At 37.7% G+C, this 26276-nt stretch overlaps 1 protein-coding gene across 6 annotated transcripts in view; it reads left to right on the top strand.

The window, feature by feature from the left end:
• The window catches only part of ECPAS (Ecm29 proteasome adaptor and scaffold), a 98641-nt gene that overhangs the window by 14816 nt on the left and 57549 nt on the right, over window positions 1-26276 (top strand). For 5 of the 6 annotated variants that reach the window (XR_003790757.1, XM_029202390.1, XM_029202388.1 and 2 more), the window contains exons 2-6: window positions 11980-12110; window positions 20340-20456; window positions 21301-21419; window positions 22575-22724; window positions 25666-25834. Coding sequence is in view for 5 of the 6 variants with exons in the window: in XM_029202390.1 (XP_029058223.1) it covers window positions 11980-12110; window positions 20340-20456; window positions 21301-21419; window positions 22575-22724; window positions 25666-25834 (686 nt within the window). In the remaining variant the exon portion in view is untranslated. Of the gene's footprint in view, window positions 1-11979; window positions 12111-20339; window positions 20457-21300; window positions 21420-22574; window positions 22725-25665; window positions 25835-26276 lie in introns of those variants that run through there. The other variant, XM_029202391.1, reaches the window with a different exon arrangement.

Below are 26276 nucleotides of genomic sequence, written 5' to 3'. Positions count from 1 at the left end.
ACATTGGCTGTGGTCAGGGTACAAAGTCATGTTGTGCATAGTTATCTAGTAAGGCTTAGTGTCATCCCCGCCTACTTTCTCTGCCTCAGCTGTGCTGTAATTCAGCATACTAGAAGGAGCATTGGGTTTGCAGTTGACCGCCTGGAGTTTGAATCCTAGCCCTGCCACTTACTTACTACCTTTGTAATCTTCGTCAACATTCTCAGTGAATTCTAGGCTCTGTTTCCTCATCTGTAAGTTGAAGCTAATATTACCTACTTCAGTAAATAGCACTTTAGAGGGAGGTACTGTGTTCTTTTGTGCACTTGGAGGATAAAGACCTCTCTAGGTTCAACTTGTGATTCTTTGTGTCATTAGCTTGGTGACCTTTGGCAAGTCAGTCAGATCCTGAGCCCCAGTTTTTCATCTACAAATGCAGATAATCTCTGCCCACCTCACAATGTTTTTCTGAGGCTCAGAAGGCCATGTGAAACTGCTTTGTGACTATAATGTATTTACATATGTGTGAAGCAGAAGAAGTTAAATACTATTAGGGAGACTGTTTTCCTTGTGAAATTATTCTGTTATAGTCGAGTGTATTTTGGTAGTAACTTGACAGATCTTTCTCAAAATACCCTGTAACGGTAGATTATTAATTGATTTATGATGCAATGGGCAGTTGTCCAAGTATTTTCAGCTTTCCCTTTCAATCTCAGCTTCCACTTAAGGCTTCTAACCTGATTTATAAGTTAAAATTTACTTTCACATTCAGAAAAAAATGATGTTCTTTGTAGAAAATTTAAACAAATGTAAAGAAATCTTAAACCTGTCACACTGAAATAACCATTTTCTCTTTTTAATTCACACAAGTAATTCATCATGAAATAAGTTAGTAGTGACATAGAATTAAACCAGTAAGCCAAAAAAGAATCCTGAAATTCCACCACATAAGGATAACCACTACCTTAAATATAGCCCTTTCCCTAGTCTTTTTGACAGTAATGTTTTTCTTGCATACTTTCTAAGGAATGTTTTGATGTTCAAGTTGTCATGAAGAGGTGATTCATCTGAGGAAAGTGATTTATTTTTCTTTCCTTCTTTTTTGCCGTACGTGGGCCTCTCACTGCTGTGGCCTCTCCCGCTGCGGAGCACAGGCTCCGGACGCGCAGGCTCAGCGGCCATGGCTCACGGGCCCAGCCGCTCCGCGGCATGTGGGATCCTCCCGGACCGGGGCTCGAACCCACGTCCCCTGCATCGGCAGGCGGACTCTCAACCACTTGCGCCACCAGGGAAGCCCCTCTTTCCTTCTTTCTTTTTTATTTTTTAAAATATTTTTTCCGTAAGTGATGATATGAGTGAAAAGCCAGTATTTGCCTTTTATAATCCTGTGAAAAAATAGCCTTTCTTCCTTGACTCAGAAGCCAAAGTTGTATTTTTTGGAGAGATATGAAGAATGAGTGATTTACGTGGACAGTTTTATTTCTCAGGAATAATTATATGTTTTCAGAATTATCAGTGGCCAATGGTAGATAACACTGAAGTGAAGTCCTTAAACCTTTACTGGTTATTTCTTCCTTGTGGGGTAGAAGGAAGGAAGGTCCCATCTTTCCCTTTAGATAGAGAAATTAAAGACAAGTGAATAATATGAATTAGAGAATTATTTAATGGAAAGTAAATGAATATATTTATTCTTTTTTTTAAATCTTTTTTTCTTTTAATATTTATTTACTTATTTATTTTTGGCTGCATTGGGTCTTCGTTGCTGCGCATGGGCTTTCTCTAGTTGCAGCGAGCGGGGGCTACTCTTGGTTGGGGGGCGTGGGCTTCTCATTGAGTTGGCTTCACTTGTTGCAGAGCACGAGCCCTAAGCACACAGGCTTCAGTAGTTGTGGCATGCAGGCTCAGTAGTTGTGCCTTGTGGGCTCTAGAGTGCAGGCTCAGTAGTTGTGGCGCACGGGCTTAGTTGCTCCGTGGCATGTGGGATGTTCCCGGACCGGGGCGTGAACCCGTGTCCCCTGCATCGGCAGGCGGACTCCCAACCACCGCGCCAACAGGGAAGCCCTAAAGACTATTTTTTAAGAGCAGTTTTAGGTTTACAACAAAATTGACAGGAAGGTACAGAGATTTCCCATACACCCCCTGCCCCCATATTTGTATAGCCACCCTCATTATCCACATCACTCATCAGAATGGTACATATTTTACGAAGGATGAACCTACGCTGACATATCATAATTACCGCACATCCATAGTTTACATTATGGTTCACTCTTGGTGTTGTATATTCTGTGGGTTTGGACAGATGTATGATGATATATATCCATCTTTGTAATATCACAGAGAGTATTTTCACTGCTCTACAAATCCTCTGTGCTCTTCATATTCATCCTTCCTTTCCTCTTCCTCCCTGGCAACTACTGATCTTTTTACTGTCTCCATAGTTACGCCTTTTCCAGAATGTCATATAGTTAGAATCATACAGTATGTAGCCTTTTCAGATTGACTTCTTTCACTTAGTAATATGCCTTTAAGGTTCCTCCATGTCTTTTCATGGTTTGACAGCTCATTTCTTTTTAGCGCTGAGTAATAGTCCGTTGTCTATATGTACCAGTTTATTTATCCATTCACCCACGGAAGGACGTCTTGGTTACTTCCAAGTGTTGGCAATTATGAATAAAGCTGCTGTAAACATCCATGTGCAGGTCTTTGTGTGGACATAAGTTTTCAACTCCTTGGGTAAATATCAAGGAGTATGATTGCTGGATTGTATGGTAGGAGTATGTTTAGTTTTCCTAAGTTGTTGTCTTCCAAAATGGCTATACCGTTTTGCATTTCTACCAGTAAACTTTCTTATTTTTATTCTACCATATTCTTTTTTTTAAATTTATTTATATATTTATTTTATTTATTTGGCTGCATTGGGTCTTCATTGCTGCACGTGGGCTTTCTCTAGTTGCGGGGAGCAGGGACTACTCTTTGTTGTGGTGCATGGGCTTCTCATTGTGGTGGCTTCTCTTGTTGCGGAACATGGGCTCTAGGTGCACGAGCTTCGGTAGTTGTGGCTCGTGGGCTCTAGAGCGCAGGCTCAGTAGTTGTGACGCACGGGCTTAGTTGCCACGCGGTATGTGGGATCTTCCCAGACCAGGGCTCGAACCCCAGTCCCCTGTGTTGACGGGCGGATTCTTAACCCCTGCGCCACCAGGGAAGTCCACTTCCATGTTCTTTAAGGTTCCTTTCAAGTTGTAAAATTCTGTGATTTAAATTTCTTTATCCTTGAAACATGGATTCATTTAAAAAATTTGTATGTTATTTCTTCTAAAAAGAAATGTATTTTTACTGGAGTATTTGAAAAGTACATGAAAATATAAAGAAGAAAAATTACTGATGTATTTTCTTGTTTTATATAGTATCATAAAACAATTATTATGGTGTATATATTCTTTTTAACTAATGAAATATTTCAAGTATGAAGAAAAGTATAGAGAATTATCTTAGGAACACTTAGGTATGTCCCACTCATATTTGTCAAATCTGTACATTTTTTGCTATTAGCTTCGGGTCTTTTATTTATTTAGCTATTATTATTATTTTTTAACTTAAAAATTTTTTTATTTTAATTATTTATTTTTTGGCTGCGTTGGGTCTTCGTTGCTGCATGCAGGCTTTCTCTAGTTACAGCGAGCAGGGGCTACTCTTCGTTGCGGTGCACGGGCTTCTCACTGCAGTGGCTTCTTTTGGTGTGGAACATGGGCTCTAGGTGCACGGGCTTCAGTAATTGTGGCATGTGGGATCAGTAGTGGTGGCTTGTGGGCTCTAGAGCACGCGCTCAGTAGTTGTGGTGCACGGGCTTAGTTGCTCTGCAGCATGTGGGATCTTCCCAGACCAGGGATTGAACCCATGTCCCCTGCATTGGCAGGCGAATTCTTAACCACTGCGCCACCAGGGAAGCTCCAGGTCTTTTATTTTTTAAAGACGTAAACATTACTGATACAATTCAAAACCCCTGTGCTACCCCTTACAAATTTTCCTTTTCCTTCTTTCTTTTTTCTCTCCTCTCCCCTTCATTTTTCCTTCTCTTTTATCTCCTTGACTAAGGGTTGTCATTCCTGTGCTGTACATATCATAAGCAATGTATATATTGCATTTAAAACCTTGACATAAGTGGAACCATAATGTACATATCCTGCAACTTGCTTCCTCTGTTTGATCTTAGTTTTTAAGATATTGTCATGTTGGTCCATGTGACATGTGACTCTTGCTTATTTTCATTGTTTTATGACCCTGCCACGTTTTCTTTATCCATTTTCCTGTTGACTGACATTTAGATTGTTTCCTTTTTTTTTTTTTTTTGCATTTACTGACCCCGTGGCTATGAACAGTTTCTTACAGTGTCCTTGTGCTTGTCTTTCCCTGGGAGTTTTTCTCCAGGACAGTGATACACAAAGAAGTGTGGTCTGAGGACTGGGGAATTATGTCTTGCAAATAGGGAACTTGTGGCAGAATGTAAATCAACTCTCACTGTTAATTTATTTAATGTTTCTTATCCTGGTAAGACTTTCTCAGTGAAGCAAGAAGTGTTCCTTTTCTCTTAGAGGGCTGGTGACAAACAGTTTGCAGCTGTGCTGCTTTGCAGCTGGGCACTGCTCTAGAGTATGTTCCCCTGGAGCAGGAGTGCTGGGTTGAAGGGGATGTGCCTCTTGAACCTCACTAGAGGCTACTGAACTAGAGCTTTGTTCCTCAGAGATTGTATCAGTGTACACCCCGTCAGTGGTGAGCCTGAGTTCCTCTTGGTTGGTTTCCAGTCTTTGCCAACATTTGAAGAGTTTTTCTAATGTGTAGGGTGCAAAATTGTATCCTATTATTGTGTTAATTTTATGTGTTCCTGATCAGTGTGATTGAGCATCATTTTATGTGTGACTCTCATCTCTGAATTGCCTGCTTATATTCTTTGTCCATTTAAAATCTTTGGATTAATTTGCTTTTTCTTGATTTGTAGGAATTTTAAAAGTATATTCTGTACTCAATTTCTTTTCATTTAAAAGCATTGTAGCTATTTATAGCTTATTCTTTTACTTTATGGTGTGTTTTATGATATTTTAAAATCTTAACCTGTTAGTCTTTAATGCCTTGTGCTTGAGTTTTAATTTTCCCTTCTCATTTTTCTTTTAAAAGCTTTAAAATCTTGCTTCTTACACTTGTGTCATTAATTTACCTTCAAGGATGTTTTAGGTTTTTTTTTTTTAAATGGGCAAATGAACTTTTTCCAATTCTTCCTGACTAGTTCTTTTTTTTCTTTCCTGAGTTGTTATGACCCCATACTCAGTTTTCTTCCTATTTTTGTCTGTTGCCTATCCTTCCCTTTTTCAGACTCTCCTTCCTCCATCCATAAATGCTCTTGTCTTGAGCAGTCTATCTCAGGCCTTCTGTTGTTTTCTTTCTACTGCAGTTACCATACACGTGTGCTAAACCTGGACACCAGCCTTGCCTCTTCCTTCTCTACTCTATACCCATGACCACCAAGCTCTGGCACACAGTAGGGCTTCAGTACATACTTGAATGAGTGTGTGAGTGAATGTGTGATCTAGATAGGGGAATTAGTGCTTCACAGGGTGAAGATAGCAGGGTGCTGGGCCTTGATGGAGCAGAGCAGGGAGAAGGAGGAAGGGTAAATTTAGTTTGACATGTTTGGTCTTAGCTTCTTATTCATAGTAGTGAGCTTTCTCTGGTGTTGTTTTCTGACCTTTGAATTTGTACATTTTCCTGTTGTCATAAATACCACTTGAATGAGGCAAATTCTTAAGACCTTTTGGTGATTCTCTCAAACAGGGCTCCCTGTAGAAGGTGCAGTATACAGGGATAGTATCATATAAAATACAGGGTCAACGTTGTAGACAGTTGCATGGGTAGGTAAGGGTTTTTAGACTGAAGGTCAGAAGACCCTATTCTAGTTCTTGCTTGGCTGTAATTACCTCCGTGACCTTAAAACTCACTGTGCTTTTTTATATTCAACAGTCTTTCAGTCCTCTCCAACTCCAAGTGGAGTAGAAACCTTTCTTTGTACAAGTTTCATAATTTTTTTTTCTTGACTTGGGCAATAGTTACATAGGTGTTTATAATAACTCATTAAGCTACACTTACGTTTTGTACGCATTTTTCTAAATGTTTTATTTCACAGTGAAAAAGATTTAAGAAACCCACAAAAGACTAGGTTTCTTACATCCCTCATGTGCCAGAAAAACTCCAGTGGGATTGAAGACTTGGATACAGAAAGGAAAATCATAAGAGCTAGAAGAAAACATAGATAATTATGTGTGTCAGGGTTTCCAGGACCACCCCCAGGTTCCATGACTTGCTAGGAGGATTCACAGGACTCTGCACATATTTGTACTCATGGCTAACATTTATTACCGTAAAAGGATAAAAAACAAAATGAGCAAAGGGAAAAGGCACATGTGGTGGAGTCTGGAGGAAACCAGGTGCAAGCTGCCGAGAGTCCTCTCCCAGTTGAGGCACATGGGACATGCGTAATTCCTTCAGCAATGAGTTTTGACAACACATGTGAAATGTTGTCTACCGGGGATATTCTTTAGAGACTCATTACCAAGGGTTTTTATTTGGTGCTGGTCACGTTGGCACCTTCTGCCTAACACGTACTAGAATTCTAGATTCTCAGGAGGAAAGCACGGTTGAGCATAAAGCATATTGTTTGCACAAACAGTTCAGGCACAGCGAGTAACTCTCATCAGTTCTGGGAACTGTGGGAACCCTCCTGAAATCCAAGTCTCCAGATGGCAGACAAGGACCAGCCTTGGCAAACAAAGCCTTGTAAGGATAGCAGTCTCAGGCCCGCTGTGTTAACTCTTCTCTGCAGAATATAATATTTTTTATAATCTTAGAGTTAAGGCATTTCTAAGCATGACTAGAAACTCAGAAACCATAAAACAAAGGAATGGTAAATTTATGTTTAAAAAACTTAAATATGAAAAGAAAGAATGTGCTATAGAGTCACAAGGCATACTAGGAAAAAAGTATTTTAATGTATGAAAGAACAGGGGGTAGTTTTTTCAATATTGTATAAAAGCTTTTAGAAGTCAGCAACTCAAAAGAATAAAGTAATTTGCTGAAGAATATATTTCAAATGACCAATAAGGGACTTTCCTGGTGGTGCAGTGGTTAAGAATCCACCTGCCAATGCAGGTGACACGAGTTCAAGCCCTGGTCCGGGAAGATCCCACATGCCACGGAGTAGCTAAGCCCATGCAGTACAACTACTGAGCCTGTGCTCTAGAGCCCACGAGCTACAACTACTGAGCCCAAGTGCCACAACTACTGAAGCCCACGTGCCCTAGAGTCTGTGCTCTGCAACAAGAGAAACCACCGCAGTGAGAAGCCCGTGCACTGCAACGAAGAGTAGCCCTCGCTCGCTGCAACTAGAGAAAGCCTGCGCACAGCAACGAAGACCCAACACAGCCATAAATAAATAAATAAATAAACTTTGCCATAGTAATAAAATATATAAAACAACAGTGAGATTTTTTAAAATTTATCATAGTCAGCTAAGGTTGATTACTTACAATCTTTGTAAGATTGATTACTCATTGTAGGAGTGAGTATAGGGAAATTGGTACTTACATATACTGCTGGTGGTATAAATGAGCACAGCCTTTTTGAAGGACATTTTTCCAAAATCTCTTAAACTTGACACTCCTACCCTTTGACTCAGCAGTTTCATTTCTAGGGTTTTAGCTTACAGAAACACATACAAGTGCACAGATACACATGGATAAGGATGTTCTTTGTTTTTCATTTTATTTTTTTAACATCTTTTCTTTTTAACATCTTTATTGGAGTATAGTTGTTTTACAGTGGTGAGTTAATTTCTGTTGTATAACAAAGTGAATCAGCTATACATATATCCCCATATCTAAGGATGTTCTTTGGAGCATCGTTTGTGGTACTGTAAATCTGGTAATAGCACAAATAGTTAAATAAATCATACTACTTCTGTAGGCATAGTTTTATCAATTAGATCTTTATTTAGTGCTATGCAAAGATATTTACGATTTTATACATATCCACACTTTTTTTTTTTTAGTGTAATTCTTTGGGTATTAAAACCTGACCTGAATGAATATGAGGTTCTTGAAAATCTTTGACTATCCCACTTAGTGTGAGCATCCATATGTCTTATTGCAGTAATCTGAATGTATTTAATTATAGGAACTGCCCTAGAACACACAGGGTGGATAGGGTTATTTGAAATACACAGCATATACACTTTATTTTAATTCAAAAATCTGAAAAGTCCTGAGACATCTATTGCTCCAAGGGTTTTAGATAATGTGTTTGTGTTAACTAAAAGGAAAAAAAAGGCAAATTGTAAAATAGTATGTGTCATATTCCAGTTTTTAGATTAAAATAATGTTAGTGTATGAATAGGAAAAAATAGTTCAGAATATATTCCCCACATTTAACAGTGACTATCTGAGGTTATAGTGATGTCTTTAATTTTCTTGTAAGTGAAATTAACTCAATATGAGTTTGAATAAGAGGAATAATACCAAAATTGTGGAGAGGGTAGAACTTGCCCCTGACTCTAAAGTAATGTTTGTCATACCTCAGATACTTTGGTGATGACCTGGAGGATCTCACTTCCTACAACTAAACACTGAGTCCTTGTGAAAGGTGAACTTGAGTTTTAGATTCCTTTTGAATTTTCAGAACTTTTGGTTACATCCCTTCTTGTTTCTGAATAGTAGACACGTTTGGGGGCAAAGGCCTAATTTGGATTGTCACTTTCACGGGGCTCAGTTTCCAGGGTTGAGGGTAAAGGCACAGGGTTCACCCTTCAGTGCCGTTAACAGCAGGATTCAGGCACCATACTGTTGCTAAATCTTTGCCCATATTTTGCTAACTTTGGTAGGCTGAAAAAGTTAGTGGTTGATTATATCTGCACTTGTATTTACATTTCTTTTCATAAAGTTTGAACATGTTTGATGATCGTTTATTTAAAGTATAGATGTTTGTCAGAATGATGCAGCAGTGTTACATTGACCCTCTTCCTTTGCCTCTTCCTTGGGTATACTTGACCTGTTTGACAAGGACCCCCGTGTGATGTTCGGTGCCCTTTCTTTCCATTCCCACATTCCCATCATAAACAGTTTTACTGCGTTGAGGATGTTATCTTTTCCTTTCTAGTGAGGGAGAGTAGAAAGTGTTAGGTGCTATGCTGGGGATACATAGGAAGCACCCAAATGGTTGTATGAAAAATGAAAAGGACCAGATATCACTTGGTTTTTTTTTTTTTAAGCCTTGGGCACAGATTTTGCAGGTCAGTTTGTTATGAAGAATTTAACTTTCGGCCTTCTTCCGCAGAACGGTTCTTCTAAGTTTCTGTAGCTAAAATCTGTAGGCAGTTTCCACTGCCTAAGATCTATAAGGCTCTGGGGCAGAGACTCCTTACCTGTAACTTCCATGGATGTTGTGGATTGAATCCACTGTTCCTAGGAGCTCCTTTTATAGTAGCATTCAACTATTAGCAAATAGAAGCATTTGGTCTGATAATCTCAGAGTCAGCCTGCCTGCCTTTCCTCCCTTCCTTCCCTTAGTATTAATTTTAAAAGCTAAACTCAAGACTTTATTTGGATTTCATCAGTTTTTCCGTTAATGTCCTCTTTCTGTTCTGGGATCCAGTCCAGGGCACCACACTGCATTTAGATGTCCTGTCTCCCCGGACTCCTCTAGTCTGTGACAGTTTCTTAGTTTTTCTTTTTTTTTTTTCTTCACAGTCTTGAAAGTCTTGAGCAATCCTGGCCAGGTAGCCTGTAGAATGTATTTTAACTTGGTGTTTCTGTTGGTTTTTTGTTTTACTCATGAGTAGATGAGGGTTATGAGTTTTTGGAAGGAATACCACAGAGTTGAAATGCCTCTCTTGTCGTGTTAGTGATCCTGATACCACATGGCATCGCTTGGTTAAAACAGTGTTTATCAAGTTTCACCACTGTAAAGTTAACATTTTCCTCTTTCCCTCTTCTGTTCTTTGGAAGCAAGTCACTAAATCTAGTCTACCCTCAAGGGGTGGGTAGAGGCACGAATTAAGCTCTACCTCCTGTAGGGGGAGGTATCTACATAATTATTTGGAATTCTGTAAGAAAGACTTGTCTCTTTTCCCCAGTGCATTTAATCCTTCAGTCATTTATTTATATCATAGAGTCATGTAAATTTATTTTATACTTTGGGTTAGAATCCAGTACTATGTTATTTATTTTGTTCCTCAAATTTATTCCAGCCTTGGCCATAATGGAGCTCTTTCAGGGTGGTTCCTGCATCCCTTTGACTTATCAGGCCCTGTTTCCTTTCTGGCCCTACAGGATGCTTCAGGTTCATCTTGTTTTTTCCCTGCCCCAGCCCTAGAATCAGCCATTTCCCCAAGAGTCTGGCTCCTTTTACTGGAGAAGGGTGTTTAAAAACCCAAGATCCGGGTGCTGGGTGTGCTTGTTGCTACTAGGTTGTGCCAGGTTGTGACTGCTTCTAGGCTCCCTCTGGAGATACATATCTATATCTATGTATCTATATCTATATGTGTATATATATCTCTTCCTGTAAAAAATTATTATGGAAATTTCCAGCATATACAGAAGTACAAATTCTAAGCATCTGTCACAGAGCTCGAACAGTTATCAGCTAGTGACCAATCTTGGTTTCACTTATATGGTCCCTCCCCATTTCTCACCCCAGCACCCCCAATTATTTATTTATTTTAAAATGAGGACCTGAATGAGGCCATGACTTTATTTTTAGTTTCTGAAATAATTATATATATTTAAGGTGTACAGTGTAATAATTTGATACACATATACATAATGAAATGATTACTTCGGTCAAGCTGATTAAGATGTCTTTTTCTCACAGTTGCCTTTTTTTGTGTGTGAGAACGTCTGAAATTTACTCTCAGCAGATTTCCAGTACACCCCTGATTATTTGATGTAAATCTAAGTAACTGTTACTTCACCTGTAGACATTTTAGTCTTTATCTCTGAAAAAAAGGACTCCTTTAAATAAATTTTTTTGTTTTATATTTTTAAATTTTAAAATTAAGGTATAATAGATACAGTAGAAAGTATGAAAGGATAGAGCTTGTGAATTTTTATAAGTGTGTAGAGCTGTGTAATCATCATGCAGATTGAGGTGTAGGACATTCCAGGGCCTTAGAATGCTCCCTGATCACTTACGGATAATTTTTGTAAGAACCTCTAAAAAACAAACATAACCACAATACCGTTGTAACACCTAAAAAATTAACAATAATTTAAAAAAATCAAGTATCCAGTCATTTGCCCTTGGTAGGTTCCCCTTTCACCTCAGCACTCTCCCCTCCCCTGCAATGTATTGATTGAAGAGACAGAAGCTCTGAGTGTGTTAGTTGCTTGTTCTGTAGTTGCCTGGGTTTTGCTGAGAGCATCCCTTTGGTGTTAATATGTTTCTCAGTGGCTTTCTTTGTGGAAATTTGTCTCTCACATTCTGGTTGGCTAATTCCAGCAGTAATGGGCAGTGATTCTGTCTTTGAAGAAATTTCATCAGTAAGATGGTTTCACCAAAGATATAATATTATCCCTGGTATCTGATTAAAGTTCTCCTGCATGGCTCTGCTAGCTAGGTCTAGACGATTTCTTCAAAACTTTTGTATCTTTTCTGGTATCCACATCCTTTAGAAAAACTGAATAACCTTGTAAATAGGAGAGAAATTTGTTGTTCTTGTCTTTGTTTTCCTCTCTTCTAGAGGTTAAATGACCAGGACAGTTGTAAGACAGTATAATTAGCTAGTAAACCTTTTTAGTGCTGTTTCATTGCTGTGTCAAAATCGTCTGCATACAGGGCTAGCTATGGTTAAAGTTCTGGCTGAAGGATCTGCAGTATAGAAAAAAGGATTAAGCTATAAAAGTGATTAGTCTTAGTTCTGTTTGATGCGCTAAGTTATCCTTTTCTCTTTTTATATTGTAGACCAGCTTGAACGAGTCTTTTTACGACTTGGCCATGCTGAAACAGATGAACAATTACAGAATATTATATCTAAATTCCTTCCTCCTGTTTTGCTCAAGCTGTCCAGCACCCAAGAAGGAGTACGTAAAAAGGTAAGCATGCTGGGACAGTTGGGGGAATTAAATAGTGAATAAATGGATGTATTTTATGAAGTGAGTTTTCTGTTCCCATTATTGAAATCTAGCTTCATGATCCCAATTAGGTTTTTCAAAATGGACAGTAAGTCTAGGACCAGCTTCCACGATTTAAAAGTACCTTTTGTATGCTTAGCACAGCTGCATTTAGCTCCAGCTGTACACTTGGCATCAGTACTGGATGACATAATTGAGATAATTATTCTGGAATGTATGGAGGTCTGATTTAAAATCTGTGCCCTTGAGTCCAATATGAAAGTCAGGTGGTAATGGGTCAAAAATATTCTTTAATCATTGGCTGACGGTGAATATGGCCTTAATTAAAAGTAAGCAAAAGAAATGTTTTTAAAAGCAAGATACTGTTGTACAGCTCCTGTTTTAGAATTTTTTGAAGAACTGTTAGTAAAAGCTGGGTAACTGTCACATCAAGAGTTTCTTTTTTAACCTAATGTTCTACATGGAACATTTGGATGCTTCACCTTTAAAATAATTCATTTGTCTTCTCGTGTATTTATACTAGACCTTTGGGTTTTTGAGCTATCATCAGGTTTCAATCCTTGAGCCACTGTAATTGATTGGCGTGACCTTCCCGGAGGTCTGCCCTGAGAGGGATTCTGAGGCCTGATTTGAGTTCAGTGGAGAAAGAGTATCTTTAAGAATGTCTGTTATGTTTACAGGAAGGAATAGGGCATTCTTGTCACGTATTTGACATGCCTATTGTTAATACTGCTTTGCTAAGATAGATAACGTGTTTGATCATGTCATTCTCCTATTTAAAACTCTTCTATGGCCTTTTCTTACCCTAAGAATAACTAGGTATAAAAGGCCTTCATGTGTTGGTTTCTGTTTCCTTATTTAGCTTCATCAGTCTCATCATTTATTTGGCAAATATTTACTGGGTACCTTCTATATGCCAGGTGTTAGGAATACGTTGGTGAAGGAAAGAAACGTCTACTTGGGGAGATGAGTATTAAACAATAAGGCAAAGTATAGAGTTAAAATGGCAATAAATGCTAAGATGGCAAAGGATTGTATGAAAGAATATATTTGGGGACTTGATTTAAATTAAGTATAGGGTGTAAGGGAGGTGTGTAGGAAGTAGCCAGGCATAGTGATGGGGAGACCACTAAAGGCAGAGAAGGCCCTGTGTAGAGATTCTGAGCCGGAACTGAGTATAAAACCTTGAGGGAGCTGAACAAGGCCACAGAGATGCACCCTGTGCACCAGAGGAAGAGTGATAGGAGTTCAGGCATGGGGATTCCAGCGGCAGCCATTTGAAAGGGTATTGGTGGTAGTGACATAATCATGCTGGCTGTGGGGTGGAGAAAGACTTGCAGTGGCGAAAAGGAGAGTAAACAGAAGGAAGTTTTTGCATTAGTCTAGGCTTCTCGGCTGAGTATTTTCAGTAGGGTTTTTTGTTTTTTTTTTAAAACTTATTTACTTAGGAGTTTTATGTTTCCTTGTGTTTTATCCTCTGTAGAAAATCATTCATCTCTAACCATCTACTTTATATGTTCAGTTGTATATTATTCACGTCTATCATACTACTATTCTTAATATTCTGTTACCATTCAAGTGGAGAAATTCCATTCTTGTTTCTAATTTTTTTGTTACTACCAAAGGTTTGCTTTTTTTAATGGGCCAATTTAAAAGGAAAAAGAGCTTTTATATTAATTTTTTCAAGTGTGTTTTTCTTCTATTTTTATTCGAATTACTCCTTTTTTTGTTTTCCTTTGATATGTTTTTCTCACATAAGATTTCAGTTTGTAAAGTACGTGATGGTAAAGGTCATTATGTGCCAGGAAAAATGCTAATCACTTAAATGCTCACAAGATTATGTGAGGTGTAGGTGTTATTTCCATTTTATAGATGAAGCTGAGGCTTGCAATGATTAAGTGACTTCATTAAGGTCGGATAACAGAAAAACAGAACTGAAGACAACCTCAGTTTCCGGATTTCTCTTTGATTACTATTTTGGTTATACCCCATAGTTACACTGGTGAGCAGTATTAGGTTATTTTATTTTTGACGTAATAATTAGTTTATAAGAACATTGTTTTTGGTTTTAAAATAGTGTAAAATTTGTCTGGTTTTACTGCATTCTGATTTGAAACCACAGTGAGCAAATGTTCTAGTCTCTTAAAGCATAGTATTTCTGATGTTCATAAAAACTATTCATAAGATTAAAAAAATATTTCCTATTGGTGGAATATGGAGCTCAGTGTGTGGATAGGCCACTCAACACTGCTCCCATTTCTCAAGAAACCTATCTTCCAGTCCTGTTGTAAATTAATAGTGAATTACAATCTCCTGCTGCTGTTGTAGTTTTTCTGATTTTCCTTTTAGTTTTAATAGTTTCACCTTGATGCGTCTTTTTTTTTTTGAGTGTCCTTATTTATTTATTTATTTTTAACATCTTTCTTGGAGCATAATTGCTTTACAATGGTGTGTTAGTTGCTGCTGTATAACAAAGTGAATCAGCTATATGCATACATATATCTGCATATCCCCTCCCTCTTGCGCCTCCTTGATGTGTTTTGATGCACAAGTTTAAGATCTTGTGTTTCTTAGTAATTTGTATTGTATTACTTACTTTTTTTATCTTTCAAATCTCATTTAAGATTTCTTTCCCCAATACCTCTATCCTCTAAGACTAGTATTGTAGCCAGTGTTTTCCTTTGGTGTAAGTTAGATTGAGGAATCTTTGCCCCAGCCAGCAATCTTAACCTTATTTACTTTAGCTGCATATCTTCATCAATGTAATTGAGATGTCACATTTTTTTGGAGGTTTGGATTGAGGGCATGTACATCAGTTCCAGTTATTAACCTTTCTCATCACTTGATCTGTTCTCATTCTTTCCATCTCTCCCTCTTCTCCCTTCTCTCCTCTTCCCGCCATACATTTTCTGTTTAAGAGTTTGATAACCTATATTCTGTTTTAATATAATGATTAATCAAGCAATTCTATCCACATTCTTAACATTTCAGTCATTAGTTTGTATCTAAGTAAACAAGATGTTTTACTCAGTTACCATCAAGTAAATTATTTTATCTTGTTCAGATTTCTTCCTTCTCCCCCTTCCCTTATATTTCTTACTAGAAATAGTAATCACCTTCTTATTTCTTTTTTCTGTTTTTCATTTATATTTATTTTTCATGTCCTTTATTTATCTATTTTTTAAACATCTTTATTGTAGTATAATTGCTTTACAATGGTGTGTTAGTTTCTGCTTTATAACAAAGTGAATCTGCTCTACATTTACGTATATCTCCATATTTCTTATTATTTCTTACTAGGTTGTTCCCTAGAAATTTTCCTTTGATTTTCTTCTCATATTCCAAATAATGCTGACTTTGGTCTATTGGTGAATTTTTCTAACCTTTTTACAAAAAGCTTGAAGGAAATATACGAAAATGTGTTTACTGTGATGAGTCGTACAGATGATTTTTTAAAAACAACTTTGAATCCCATGGAATATTATGCAACTACTACAAAGAATGAGTTAGGTCTAAATTAAGAAGCTTATATATTTTTAACTGGAAACAAAGCGGACTCTGTGCTAACGTGAATGATATATAGCTCATTTTTGTAAAAAGTAAACAAGTAAAATCTAAAGATATAGCTAGTGGGAATCAGCACTATAGCACAGAGAGATCAGCTTGTGGTTTGCGATGACCTAGAGGGGTGGGATAGGGAGGATGGGAGGGAGGCTTAAGAGGGAGGGGATATGGGGACATATGTATGCATGTGGCTGATATGGGGACATATGTATGCATGTGGCTGATTCACTTTGTTGTACAGCAGAAACTAACACAGTATTGTGAAGCAATTATACTCCAATAAAGATCTATTTTTTAAAAAAAGATGTAAATATGTTTGTAGAAGTTTTTGTGGATACAGAGAAAGATGTGAAGATGAACACCGAAGTATTAATACTGGTGTCTTTGAGTGGCTATGAATGGACTAGGGAAAAGGGATAATTATGATTTTTCACTTAATTTATTGTAATAAATGTGTTTTTCTATTATAATTTGAAAAAGCAAGAGAATAGAATAAAGAGAGATATAATCATTGTGAACTTGTATATTTAATTTATATTGTAAAATACTAATTTTGTTTGCTTTTTTTACATATCAGATTTCTCTTGGTAAAGGGGTTTTGTTGTTAAGTAAGTTTGAAAACTTCTGGAATAAGGGAAAAGAGATCTAACAGCTGAGACACCTGTTTACATTCTAAGCAGTATGCTAGACTCTGACATATCCTTCCATTTAATCCTCATAATAGCCTGTGAAATGTTATCATTTGATTTCTGCAAATTGGGGAAAGTGATTCAGAAAATGATAATAGTGCAAAGCATTAAATGCCTATGTGGACATTGTCTCAGTTCATTACAACTCATTTAACAACTCTGGGGGGTATAGGTGCTCATGTTATTCCCATCTCATCTAGGAAGAAACTGAGGCTCAGAGAAGTCAAATAACTTGCTTTGTGTCACATGACTAACAAGCGACTTTACACATGAGAGATAATTCCAAGACTAAGTGATTTCTGCCAGGCTTTGCCTTCACATGATGGCAAACACGTTCATTCTTTAGCTTATGTGTGAAAGTGAATTCAGTACATGAGGGGTCAGTGAATGAAAGTTGAGGATAAAAGAATGTCTGAAAGCAAGAACATAATTTTACCTGCATGTTATTTTGACTCCTGGTAGTAGAGGCTGGATGTGTGTTTCCCTTTTATTTGTTTTGAAGTACAGATACTCGGTCAGACTTTTATTTACTTTGAAATATAGCTACCTGGTCAGACTTTCATGATTTGTACAGTCCTGTACTCATACTAATACCTCTTGCAAATAGAACCAATATGATAATTGGGAGTTTTGGTTATTATATAATTGTTAATAAAACAAAGGATGTAGATATTGATCACAAACCTAGAATGCAGTTACAATTATTAGACCTTTTTTTACCATATAAAATAAGACTGTCATGTGAAAGCAGAGTATTTTTTAATAAAAGCTTACATATAAATAATTTCAGTATGTAAAATTTTGTAGTCAGTGACCCTAGGGATTAATCTAGTATTGACTTTCAGCTCTGTAGTCTTAGGGCTCCTGACTGTCAGTTCCATAATGTTTCTTAGGCTTAAGCAGGATACCTGTAAAGTAGCAGCTGATAATTTGTGGATAAATTGGGTGAAAGAGAAATAAGTTTTATTTTTGATTTATTTATTTTTTGGCTGCCCCGCGTGGCTCGTGGGATCTTAGTTCTCCGACCAGGGATCGGCCACTGGCCCATGACAGTGGAAGCGCCGAGTCTTAACCACTGGACTGCCAGGGAATTCCCAAGAGAAATAAGTTTTAGACTTCTACTGACATATCACTATTTTAAGGAAAATGAGATATGTTATGTAGAATTCTCTTTTACAGCGAACCTGGTATATTCTGACTTCTTAGAATAGGTAAAAATTAAAAACTGACCACTGCTGGTGGGAGTGTAAATTAGTATAACCACTTTGGAAAACTGTTTGGAAATATTCTAAGGCTTATCATATGTATACTTCATGACCAGGCATTTCCAGTCCTGGGTTTGTATACAACAGAAGTGTGTATATCTGTGCACCAGAAGACATAGCTAAGAATGTTCATAGCATTATTCATAATGGTCCAAACTGGAAATAATCTTATATCTATCATGATATAGGAGAATGGATAAATTCTGTTTTTTTCCTACTAGAGCAGTGAAAGTGAACAACAACATGGATGAATCTCAGATATAATATAGAATGAAAAACACATGAGTTCATCCTATTTGTTCCATTTATATAAATTTAGATATGGTGTTAGAAGTCAGGAAGAGGGGTTAGTCAGTGGGGTGCAGGGCCTTTGTACTTCTGGTAGTTACAAAGGTGTGTTTACTTTGTGAAAATTTATTAAGCCATACATTCTCAATTTTGCACTTCAGCTATATGTTATACTTCAATTAAAAAGTTTACTAATGAGTAAATGAATATAAATGAATGAGTAATAAGGGGAACTGATAGGGACAAAATACTATATACCTGAGGCTGGTAATTCTGTAGGCTTACTGACAGAGGTTAACTGTTGTCAGTTTAGCTGGGGGAGGGACTGGTTCAGCGGATTTCAGGCAGGATTGCAGGCAGTGGATAACCAAATACAGGAAATGAGTCAATATTTAAGGTGATAATATTGCTAGAAGAAAATTAAGTAGTTAATCTACTTAAAATTTTAAAAATTGTCTTAAAAAAGAAAGTATGTAATTGTGGGCATGATTGTCTACCACCATCAATAATGATTTTCCATAGGATCCTTCTAGGAAGCAGCCTAGCTTAGATCATCAGAAGAGGGCTGTTTTCCTTTAGCCTGGCTCCTCCTGATTTTTTCCCCTGTCATCCAGCTGAATCACAGGTCTGGACAGGCAGGAGGTTGGGTGAGGTATGTGTGGTAATGCAAGTTTCTAGGTCTTTGTAATGTTTGAGGGCTCCCGAGGGTGTCTCACAGTGACAGACACTTTAGCTGAGTTAAGCTCAACTGTCAGTGTCTGATAAGGTTAAAAATATGGATTCTGGAGTCAGATCTTGACTGTGCCACTTGCTGGCTCAGTAAGTTGCTGGACAAGTTAACTTCACTTCCTGACCCTCTGCTTCCTCACAGTGTAAAATGGGAAAGACAATAGCACCTCTCCAGTTGTTGTGAGAATCAGATGAGATAAGGAATGCAAAGAGCTGTCCTGCGTGGAAACTGCTCAATAAATGTCAGCTATTTTACGATTATTCTTATCACTCATTTAACAAACATTGACTTTTAGATTTGTTGTTATTTTAAAAATTCACTTATTTCATGATTGCTGTAGATAACTTTGAACTTTTGCTGTTGCTGTGAACATCCCTACAGCTCTCCTTAATACTTGCTTTGAAGCTAGATCTCAAATTTCAGAAGTGATGGAGAATAGTGTAAGCCTGGCCCTCTGGAATAGTCACTTTAAATTCTTGAGTCTTTAGGTGAGGCTTTCTAAAAATCCTATATCTCAATGCTCCTTTCTTAGCAAGATAATCCCACTTTCATCATAAGCTTAGGGTCATTTGATGTAAACCTCTGTAGCTTCCTTTCCACCCATGGGTATTGTTGACTTATTGACCTCTGTTTCTGTCTTTTCCCACTTAAAGGAGAGGAAGTTTGATATTACTTACTTAAAACTTTTTAGTAGAACCAGATGATATTCAAAATAAAGTAAAAATTTCTCAGCATTTTACCCAAATCCTTCTGTAATCTAGGTCCTGCTTTTATCTCTTACCACTCTTGTGGTGCAGCGCACCATGTTCTTTTAGACCTCTTATACCTTCTTACAACTGATCTTCTGCTTGGAATTTCATCTGCTCTTTGGGACTTAGTTTCCTGTCAGTTCCTCCCGGAAGTCCTCCTTGATCTTAGTAGATAACTTTTTCTTCCTGAAATTCTCAGTACCTTGTATATTTCTCTTGCCGTAGTGTTCACTTTGTATTTTAGTTAGTTTGGGCTGCTATAACAGTATACCACAGACTGGATGACATAAACAGCATTTGTTTCTCACAGTGTTGGAGGCTGGAAGTCCGAGATCAGAGTGCCAGCATGGTCAGGCTCTTCGTCGGGAACTTTTCAAGGTGTACGGAGGGCTGTCTTCTTGCTTTAGCCTCAGACGGCAGAGAGAGGAAGAACTCTGATACCTTCATCCCCTTAGAAGGGCACCCATCCCATTGTGGGCCGCCCCCCTCGCGATCTCCTCCAAACCTGTTTACCTCCCAAAGCCGTCACAGTGGGGTTTAGGGCTTTAAAGCGTGAATTTTGGGAGACACAGACATTCAGTCTGTAGCATAGTGTGTTGCTATCATTTGTTCACAGGTCTTCTGGGAGACTGTGCCTCAGTGTAGGCCCATCTGGAATCTCAAGTTTAATTAACTAAAGGACATTGTAAAAATAAATTCACTACTACAAATCTGGTGCATGGATTCTTGGGGATAACATTTTGGAACAAGATTTTACTATTGTATACTCCCTTTCTGGGATGTCAAATTTACCTCCTTTAAGAGAACAAAGTAGCTACTATTCATTAAAATAAATAATATCTGAGAAATGAATTCGTTTTTAAGATATGATCAATAATTTCAGTTTATATCTTCCTGTATTTTAGGTAATGGAACTGTTGGTCCATCTGAATAAGCGTATAAAAAGCCGCCCCAAGATACAGCTCCCAGTAGAGACACTCTTGGTTCAGTACCAGGACCCTGCTGCAGTTTCCTTTGTCACAGTGAGTGTTATTTTGAAATATTTTCTGACTTACAGTAAGTTTTCTTTCATAACATTTATTAGATGTCATCAGTATATTGGCCAGCCTAGAATTTCACCTTAGACTAAATGAAAGGTGAGGTGTTTTTCTTCAAAAGGACACACTGTTTTTCCACTGAGTATTGATCTGGAGGAAATGGTAGGAACAGGATAATGTATGGCCGTTTACACAGGGCAAAGGAATGTTGGTGTAATGACTTGTCAGGTATGTCGATTTACAAAAAGAATGATTGATTCTTAGTAAAAGATTATGAGAGGTCAGTCTGAATTAGAAAGAGAAGGTTATTTTAGTAATTGACCAGTTGGGAAATGGCAGCCCAGGATTTAACATGGGGTCTCCACTTAGCTTGCAAGGATGAATGTAACAAACTGGGAGAGCTGATACTGAAGTGTAGTATGTAGGTTTAGGTAGGTCAGATGATTACTTTTTTCTTTTCAGTGAAAAGTAATTGCACATATGAGTACTTTATTTCCTCCCCAGCTCTGTTGAGGCATAACTGACAAATAGAATTGTCTATATTTAAAGTGTACAATGTGATGATTTGATATACGTATAAGTGCTTTAGACTAGATCATGCTCTCTCATATGAAGCCCATCTTAAAAGTAAGCATTTTGAGTAATTGGGGCTGGAGTTCTTCCTGAGATATACTAGTTGGTCAAGCAGTAACAAACAGGTGATAAACATGAGGAAGGAGGATTCAATTTCTTTGTTATAACAAAGCCGCCTAGGTTATTAGTCATGTGTTTTTGTTGAAATCCTAGAGTATTTCTTTCATACTTACTTGACTTTCTCTTGTTGCATTAGAATTTTACTATAATTTATGTTAAGATGGGCTATCCTCGCCTACCAGTGGAAAAACAATGTGAGCTGGCTCCTACACTTCTTACTGCCATGGAAGGGAAGCCTCAGCCCCAGCAGGACAGGTATGCTTTCCTCAGTTACCTTATTGCCCACCTGTGAGAGTCAACAGCTGCCATTCAAAAATAGATCCACACATTTGGTTTCACTTGGGCAAATACAAAGGCTTGAGTTGAGCTCTTTGAGTTGACAGTACTGTGTTACCTCAACATTACTGTTTTGTTAATTTTATAAATTATAAAATTTCTTGTGAGCATATCAAAAAATGTGTAGAACTAACATTTTTCTCAATCTAAATGCATTTTTATTTCGGTTAGTTATTTTGAAGCAACTGATTTTCTGTGATTGCAAAAATGTGAGATCTAATATGCTTTTCATCAGACATTTCTTTCTTGGAGGATATAAAGTTTCAGAGCAGTTTTCTTAAGGAACTAATTACTCGTTTGTATTAATATGGGAATTGGAGAGGTGAAAAGGAATATCATCCTTAGTTTCTAGGCTTAGCTCAAAACTTCTGTATCCTAAGCCCTGTTGTGGTGACAACCATGAAAAGAAGTTGTGGAGGAAAGATGGATTTAAATCATGTTTTCACTTCACTTTTTAGAGCATAAACATTTTTAAAAGATTGTAATACAGATATTTACAAGTAAAATTAATAGACATTGTAAACACTGTTTGAAATTTTCATGTTTTAATAGCAACAGGTATAGTGAAAGAAGAAAAGAATCTGTTACTTAAATTCACACAGTGGAAATTTAATATTGTATTCCAAATATTGACATGATTGATGTTTAATTTCTTTAGACTTAAAATGACTTTATTTTTAATTAAATGTGGAAAGGAAAAAAATGATTGACAGGACATGTTATAAGTTGAACTTTACCTAAGGTTTAATATTAAATCTCTTGTGGTAATAGATATTAACACTGAGCCCATATTATGTACATTTTTCTCAGGTGTTTTTGGTGATGAGCCAGATTGGCTAAATGTCACTTATTACTCAATATCCTGAGCTTTTAATAAGAAAGAAATAAGAATGAAGTCTAGGCCACTCCCTAGATTAGGACTTTGTAAATTAGTGGTATTGAAAATGAATGGCCCTTGCTATGATTGCTACTTTTTGGTATGTGATTTTATTTTTTTTTGGTTTTGTCTGTTATTTGCATGTATAAAAAACCTTATTTTTTAAATAGTTGCAATAAATGTAATTGTTTTTTCAGCTTAATGCATCTTTTAATACCAACCCTTTTTCACATGAAATACCCTGTTGAATCATCAAAATCAGCTTCTCCGTTTAACCTTGCTGAGAAACCAAAGACTGTGCAGCTGCTTTTGGACTTCATGCTAGATGTCCTTTTGATGCCTTATGGGTAAGTAAAAAAACAAAACAAAACAAAACAAAGCAACCTTGTTCTTGATTGCTTTTACTGTGTGCAGTCAAGTACTCTTTTCAGTGATTCAACTTTCACTTGAAAATGAATGTCTCAGATTTGCTTTGCTGCAGCCCTGACCTCTTCTAAACTGCAGCGCCGCTGCTTACTGACCTTATGGGTGTGGAGCTGCTGCTGTGCTTTCAGACTTGCCCCGTCCAAGCTGAAATCAGGCTTCCCAGTAAACATAGTTTCTCTTCATTAACTGCCATCAGTGCTGTGATGATTCTCTTAGCCTTGTAGGCGCTCAGTTATAAATTGCCTCTAGCTTTCTCTTCCTCGTTGCTGCAGTATCAGTTCCGTAAGACCTCCTTCCTCCTCCTCCATGTGTCCTGGAACCATTCCCACTGCTGCCATTCTAGTTTCGGCTCTTTTCAACTCTTTTCATGTCTTTTCATGACTTTCTCACCAGCTGCTCTTCTTCAAAACTTTCTACACTGCCACAGAGTTTCCTGATTTTTAAAACACAGATTTTATCAGTGACCCCTTAAAATCCCTGGGCTGTTATTTTCCAGTCATTACATGCACTCATGCATTTCATGTACTCTGTATCTCCTTGCCTGTCTACATTTTAAGAGAAGACAGTTTTCTCTGCTTAGAATGCTTCCCCATCAAGAAAGAAAGAAGGAAAGAAAGAGAACAACAGAAAACGACAGCCAGGAAAACCACTTTGAAAAAGCCTCACAAACTAGCTTAGAGGCCAGTTCTGTTGTCTCTGACTAAATCCCTGCCCTAGGCACAGGACTCTTGCTTGTCCTCATAAGGCTAAGCACCCATCTGAAGTGCCACTTTGTGCTTTTATTGCGTTGTTGGCTTATCCCATCCTAATAGATTGGGAGCTCTTTGAAGTCAGGAGCTGTTTACTCTAGCTCTGGTTCCTGGCGTAGCGCCCACGTTGTCATCTGCTTCCAGCCTGCTCCTTTTCTAGGTTGTCCTGCTGCCAGAGAGATTCTTCGAACGTATTGCTTTCATTACATTTCTTCCCTGACCAAAAATGCAGTATACACTATGAGCGTGGCATGGGGGGCTCCTCATCACCTGTCCCTCCATCCAGCCACGAGAGTTCACGCTGTACGATTTCTTTCCTCTCCTTTTTGCTCTCCTCCCACTCCTCTAATTTGGCGGCTTTATTTTCTGGACCTTCCACTACCTCTGTCATATCATTTCTTACTTCCCTGCAGTTTCTTTGTCATCTGATAACATATCATATGCTGTTGCACTTGTTGTGTTGTTATTGTCTCAACTTGCTCCAGATGGCAGACACTCAGTCTTACACCTCCTGCCGTTCCTCTGTCTTGTGCTTAGGATGGTGTTTTGCACGGTGTTAGCTGTTCAGTAGTTATTAATTGATTTACTTACTGCTGCCAGTCTTGCTATAACTGAGAAATAAATGAAAACCTCCTTTTATAGTTGTTGAATCAGGAGGCAGCCAGAACTGGCAGGTGATGATGGCTTTGGTAATTTAACTTTGAAATCCAAATTTAACTTAGGCACACAATGTACCCAAGCCAGTAGTTCCTCACATTTTTCTTAGCAGTGAGAATTTGCCTTGTTTATATAAAAAATATTAAAACGATTCTTTAACAGGTTTTTAAAAAAAAATTAGATGAATTTAGGAATGGAACAAATATGGTATATAGTAATGTGGAATAATTTACTGTGCCATTAGGCTTCAGGTGTTTTCTTTAATTTTTATTATAACAGTTATTTTATTTTAATATCCAGTCTGGTAATTTGTCAGCATAGAATTTTAGAGTGCAGAGGGACTTGAATTAATATTCATATCAAAATTTTCATTTTGTAGATGAGGAATGCTAGTTTAATGGTTCAAAATGAATTTATCAGAAATCTTATTTTTAATCTATAGAAGCTAAAAAAGAAATGGGATGATAAATTAAAACTAGCTGCAAAGCTGTGTGCTTTGAACATATAATGGAAAAAGCTGGTCCTTATTATGATTTTTTTCCTCTTTGGATCCTTTTGAATTTTTTCATTTTTGGGGTGTATGTGCTTGTATGGTAAGTGGCTTGGAGGTTTCAGTGAGTTTTTCTATATTTTAAAAATAAATTTATTTATTTATTTTTGGCTGCGTTGGGTCTTTGTTGCTGTGTACGGGCTTTCTCTAGTTGCAGTGAGCAGGGCCACTCTTCGTTGCGGTGCGCGGGCTTCTCGTTGCTGTGGCTTCTCTTGTTGTGGAGCACAGGCTCTAGGTGCGTGGGCTTCAGTAGTTGTGGCACGCGGGCTCAGTAGTTGTGGCTTGTGGGCTCTAGAGCGCAGGTTCAGTAGTTGTGATGCATGGGCTTAGTTGCTCCGTGGCACGTGGGATCCTCCCGGACCAGGGCTCGGACCCGTGTCCCCTGCATTGGCAGGTGTGTTCTTAACTACTGCACCACAAGGGAAGCCCTCAGTGGGTTTTCTAATGCAGAAATATAAGGAGTTCAAGGAGAATTGGACAGAAATGGGAATGACTATAAATATTCTCTGCTTTGGGTATAAAACAGTAGTTCCCCCTCTACCCCATTACAGTCAGTAAACCTTTGTATTTGTCAACGAAAAACTTAAAATGTAGTGGGTCCATAGTGGCTTTTAGAACGATTATTTATAGATTGAGAGTGAACAGAATACTTATATTCATTGTTGGTAACTGTTACAGTTCATTTGTAACCAGGTTGAGCAGATGTACTCTAATGGTTAATTTGCTGAAGATGTAGATACCTTTTTTAGATAGTTCTAAAATTTTTCTTTATGATAAAATTTTAATTTCAAGTGTTTATTCTTCTAACAACATTCTGTGGGAGGAAAGTATATAACTGAATGTGCTATATATATGCATGTGTTTGTATGTGTTTATAGAGAGGTTAAATTCCTATTTCCTTTCCAGATATGTGTTAAATGAATCCCAGAGTCGCCAAAATTCATCTTCAGCACAGGGTTCTTCTTCAAATAGTGGGGGAGGTTCTGGAATACCACAGCCTCCCCCAGGAATGAGCTTTTATGCAGCTAAACGGGTTATTGGAGATAACCCATGGACACCTGAACAATTGGAACAGGTATGACACACTGCTTGTTCATACGGAGCTTAACCCTGCACACTTGCCCCTTTGAAGTCCGTGGAAGCATGTGTTACATAATTCCAGCGTATTCAGGCTCTGTAATGAGATACGATTGATGTAATGTGTTCTGGTCATCATGTCATTTATTGGTTAAAGCCCCAGGGAAAGGGAGGAGTGGGAAATGCTGTTTAGTTTTTCTAATACTGCTTACATATTTCAAGTATAAAATACAGCCCATTTATAAATTGAGTAACTTTCATTTTAGTTTTTAATTACAGGTTTAATAATTATCTAGCTGCTTTGGTGCAGCTGAAATACAATTTATCTTATATTATTCAGCTTTTTAGGGCTGTACATTTTGTGTGAAGTGAGGAACAAGTGACCATATGGGGGAAAAGCATGACGCCCTTTTATATTTCTTCCTGGGAATTGAAAAATT

The sequence above is a fragment of the Monodon monoceros genome, unplaced genomic scaffold, assembly GCF_005190385.1.
Source record: "Monodon monoceros isolate NGI ecotype Baffin Bay Population unplaced genomic scaffold, NGI_Narwhal_1 Super_Scaffold_5, whole genome shotgun sequence".
NCBI lineage: Eukaryota > Metazoa > Chordata > Mammalia > Artiodactyla > Monodontidae > Monodon > Monodon monoceros.
This window is presented reverse-complemented; position numbering and strand designations above follow the sequence as displayed.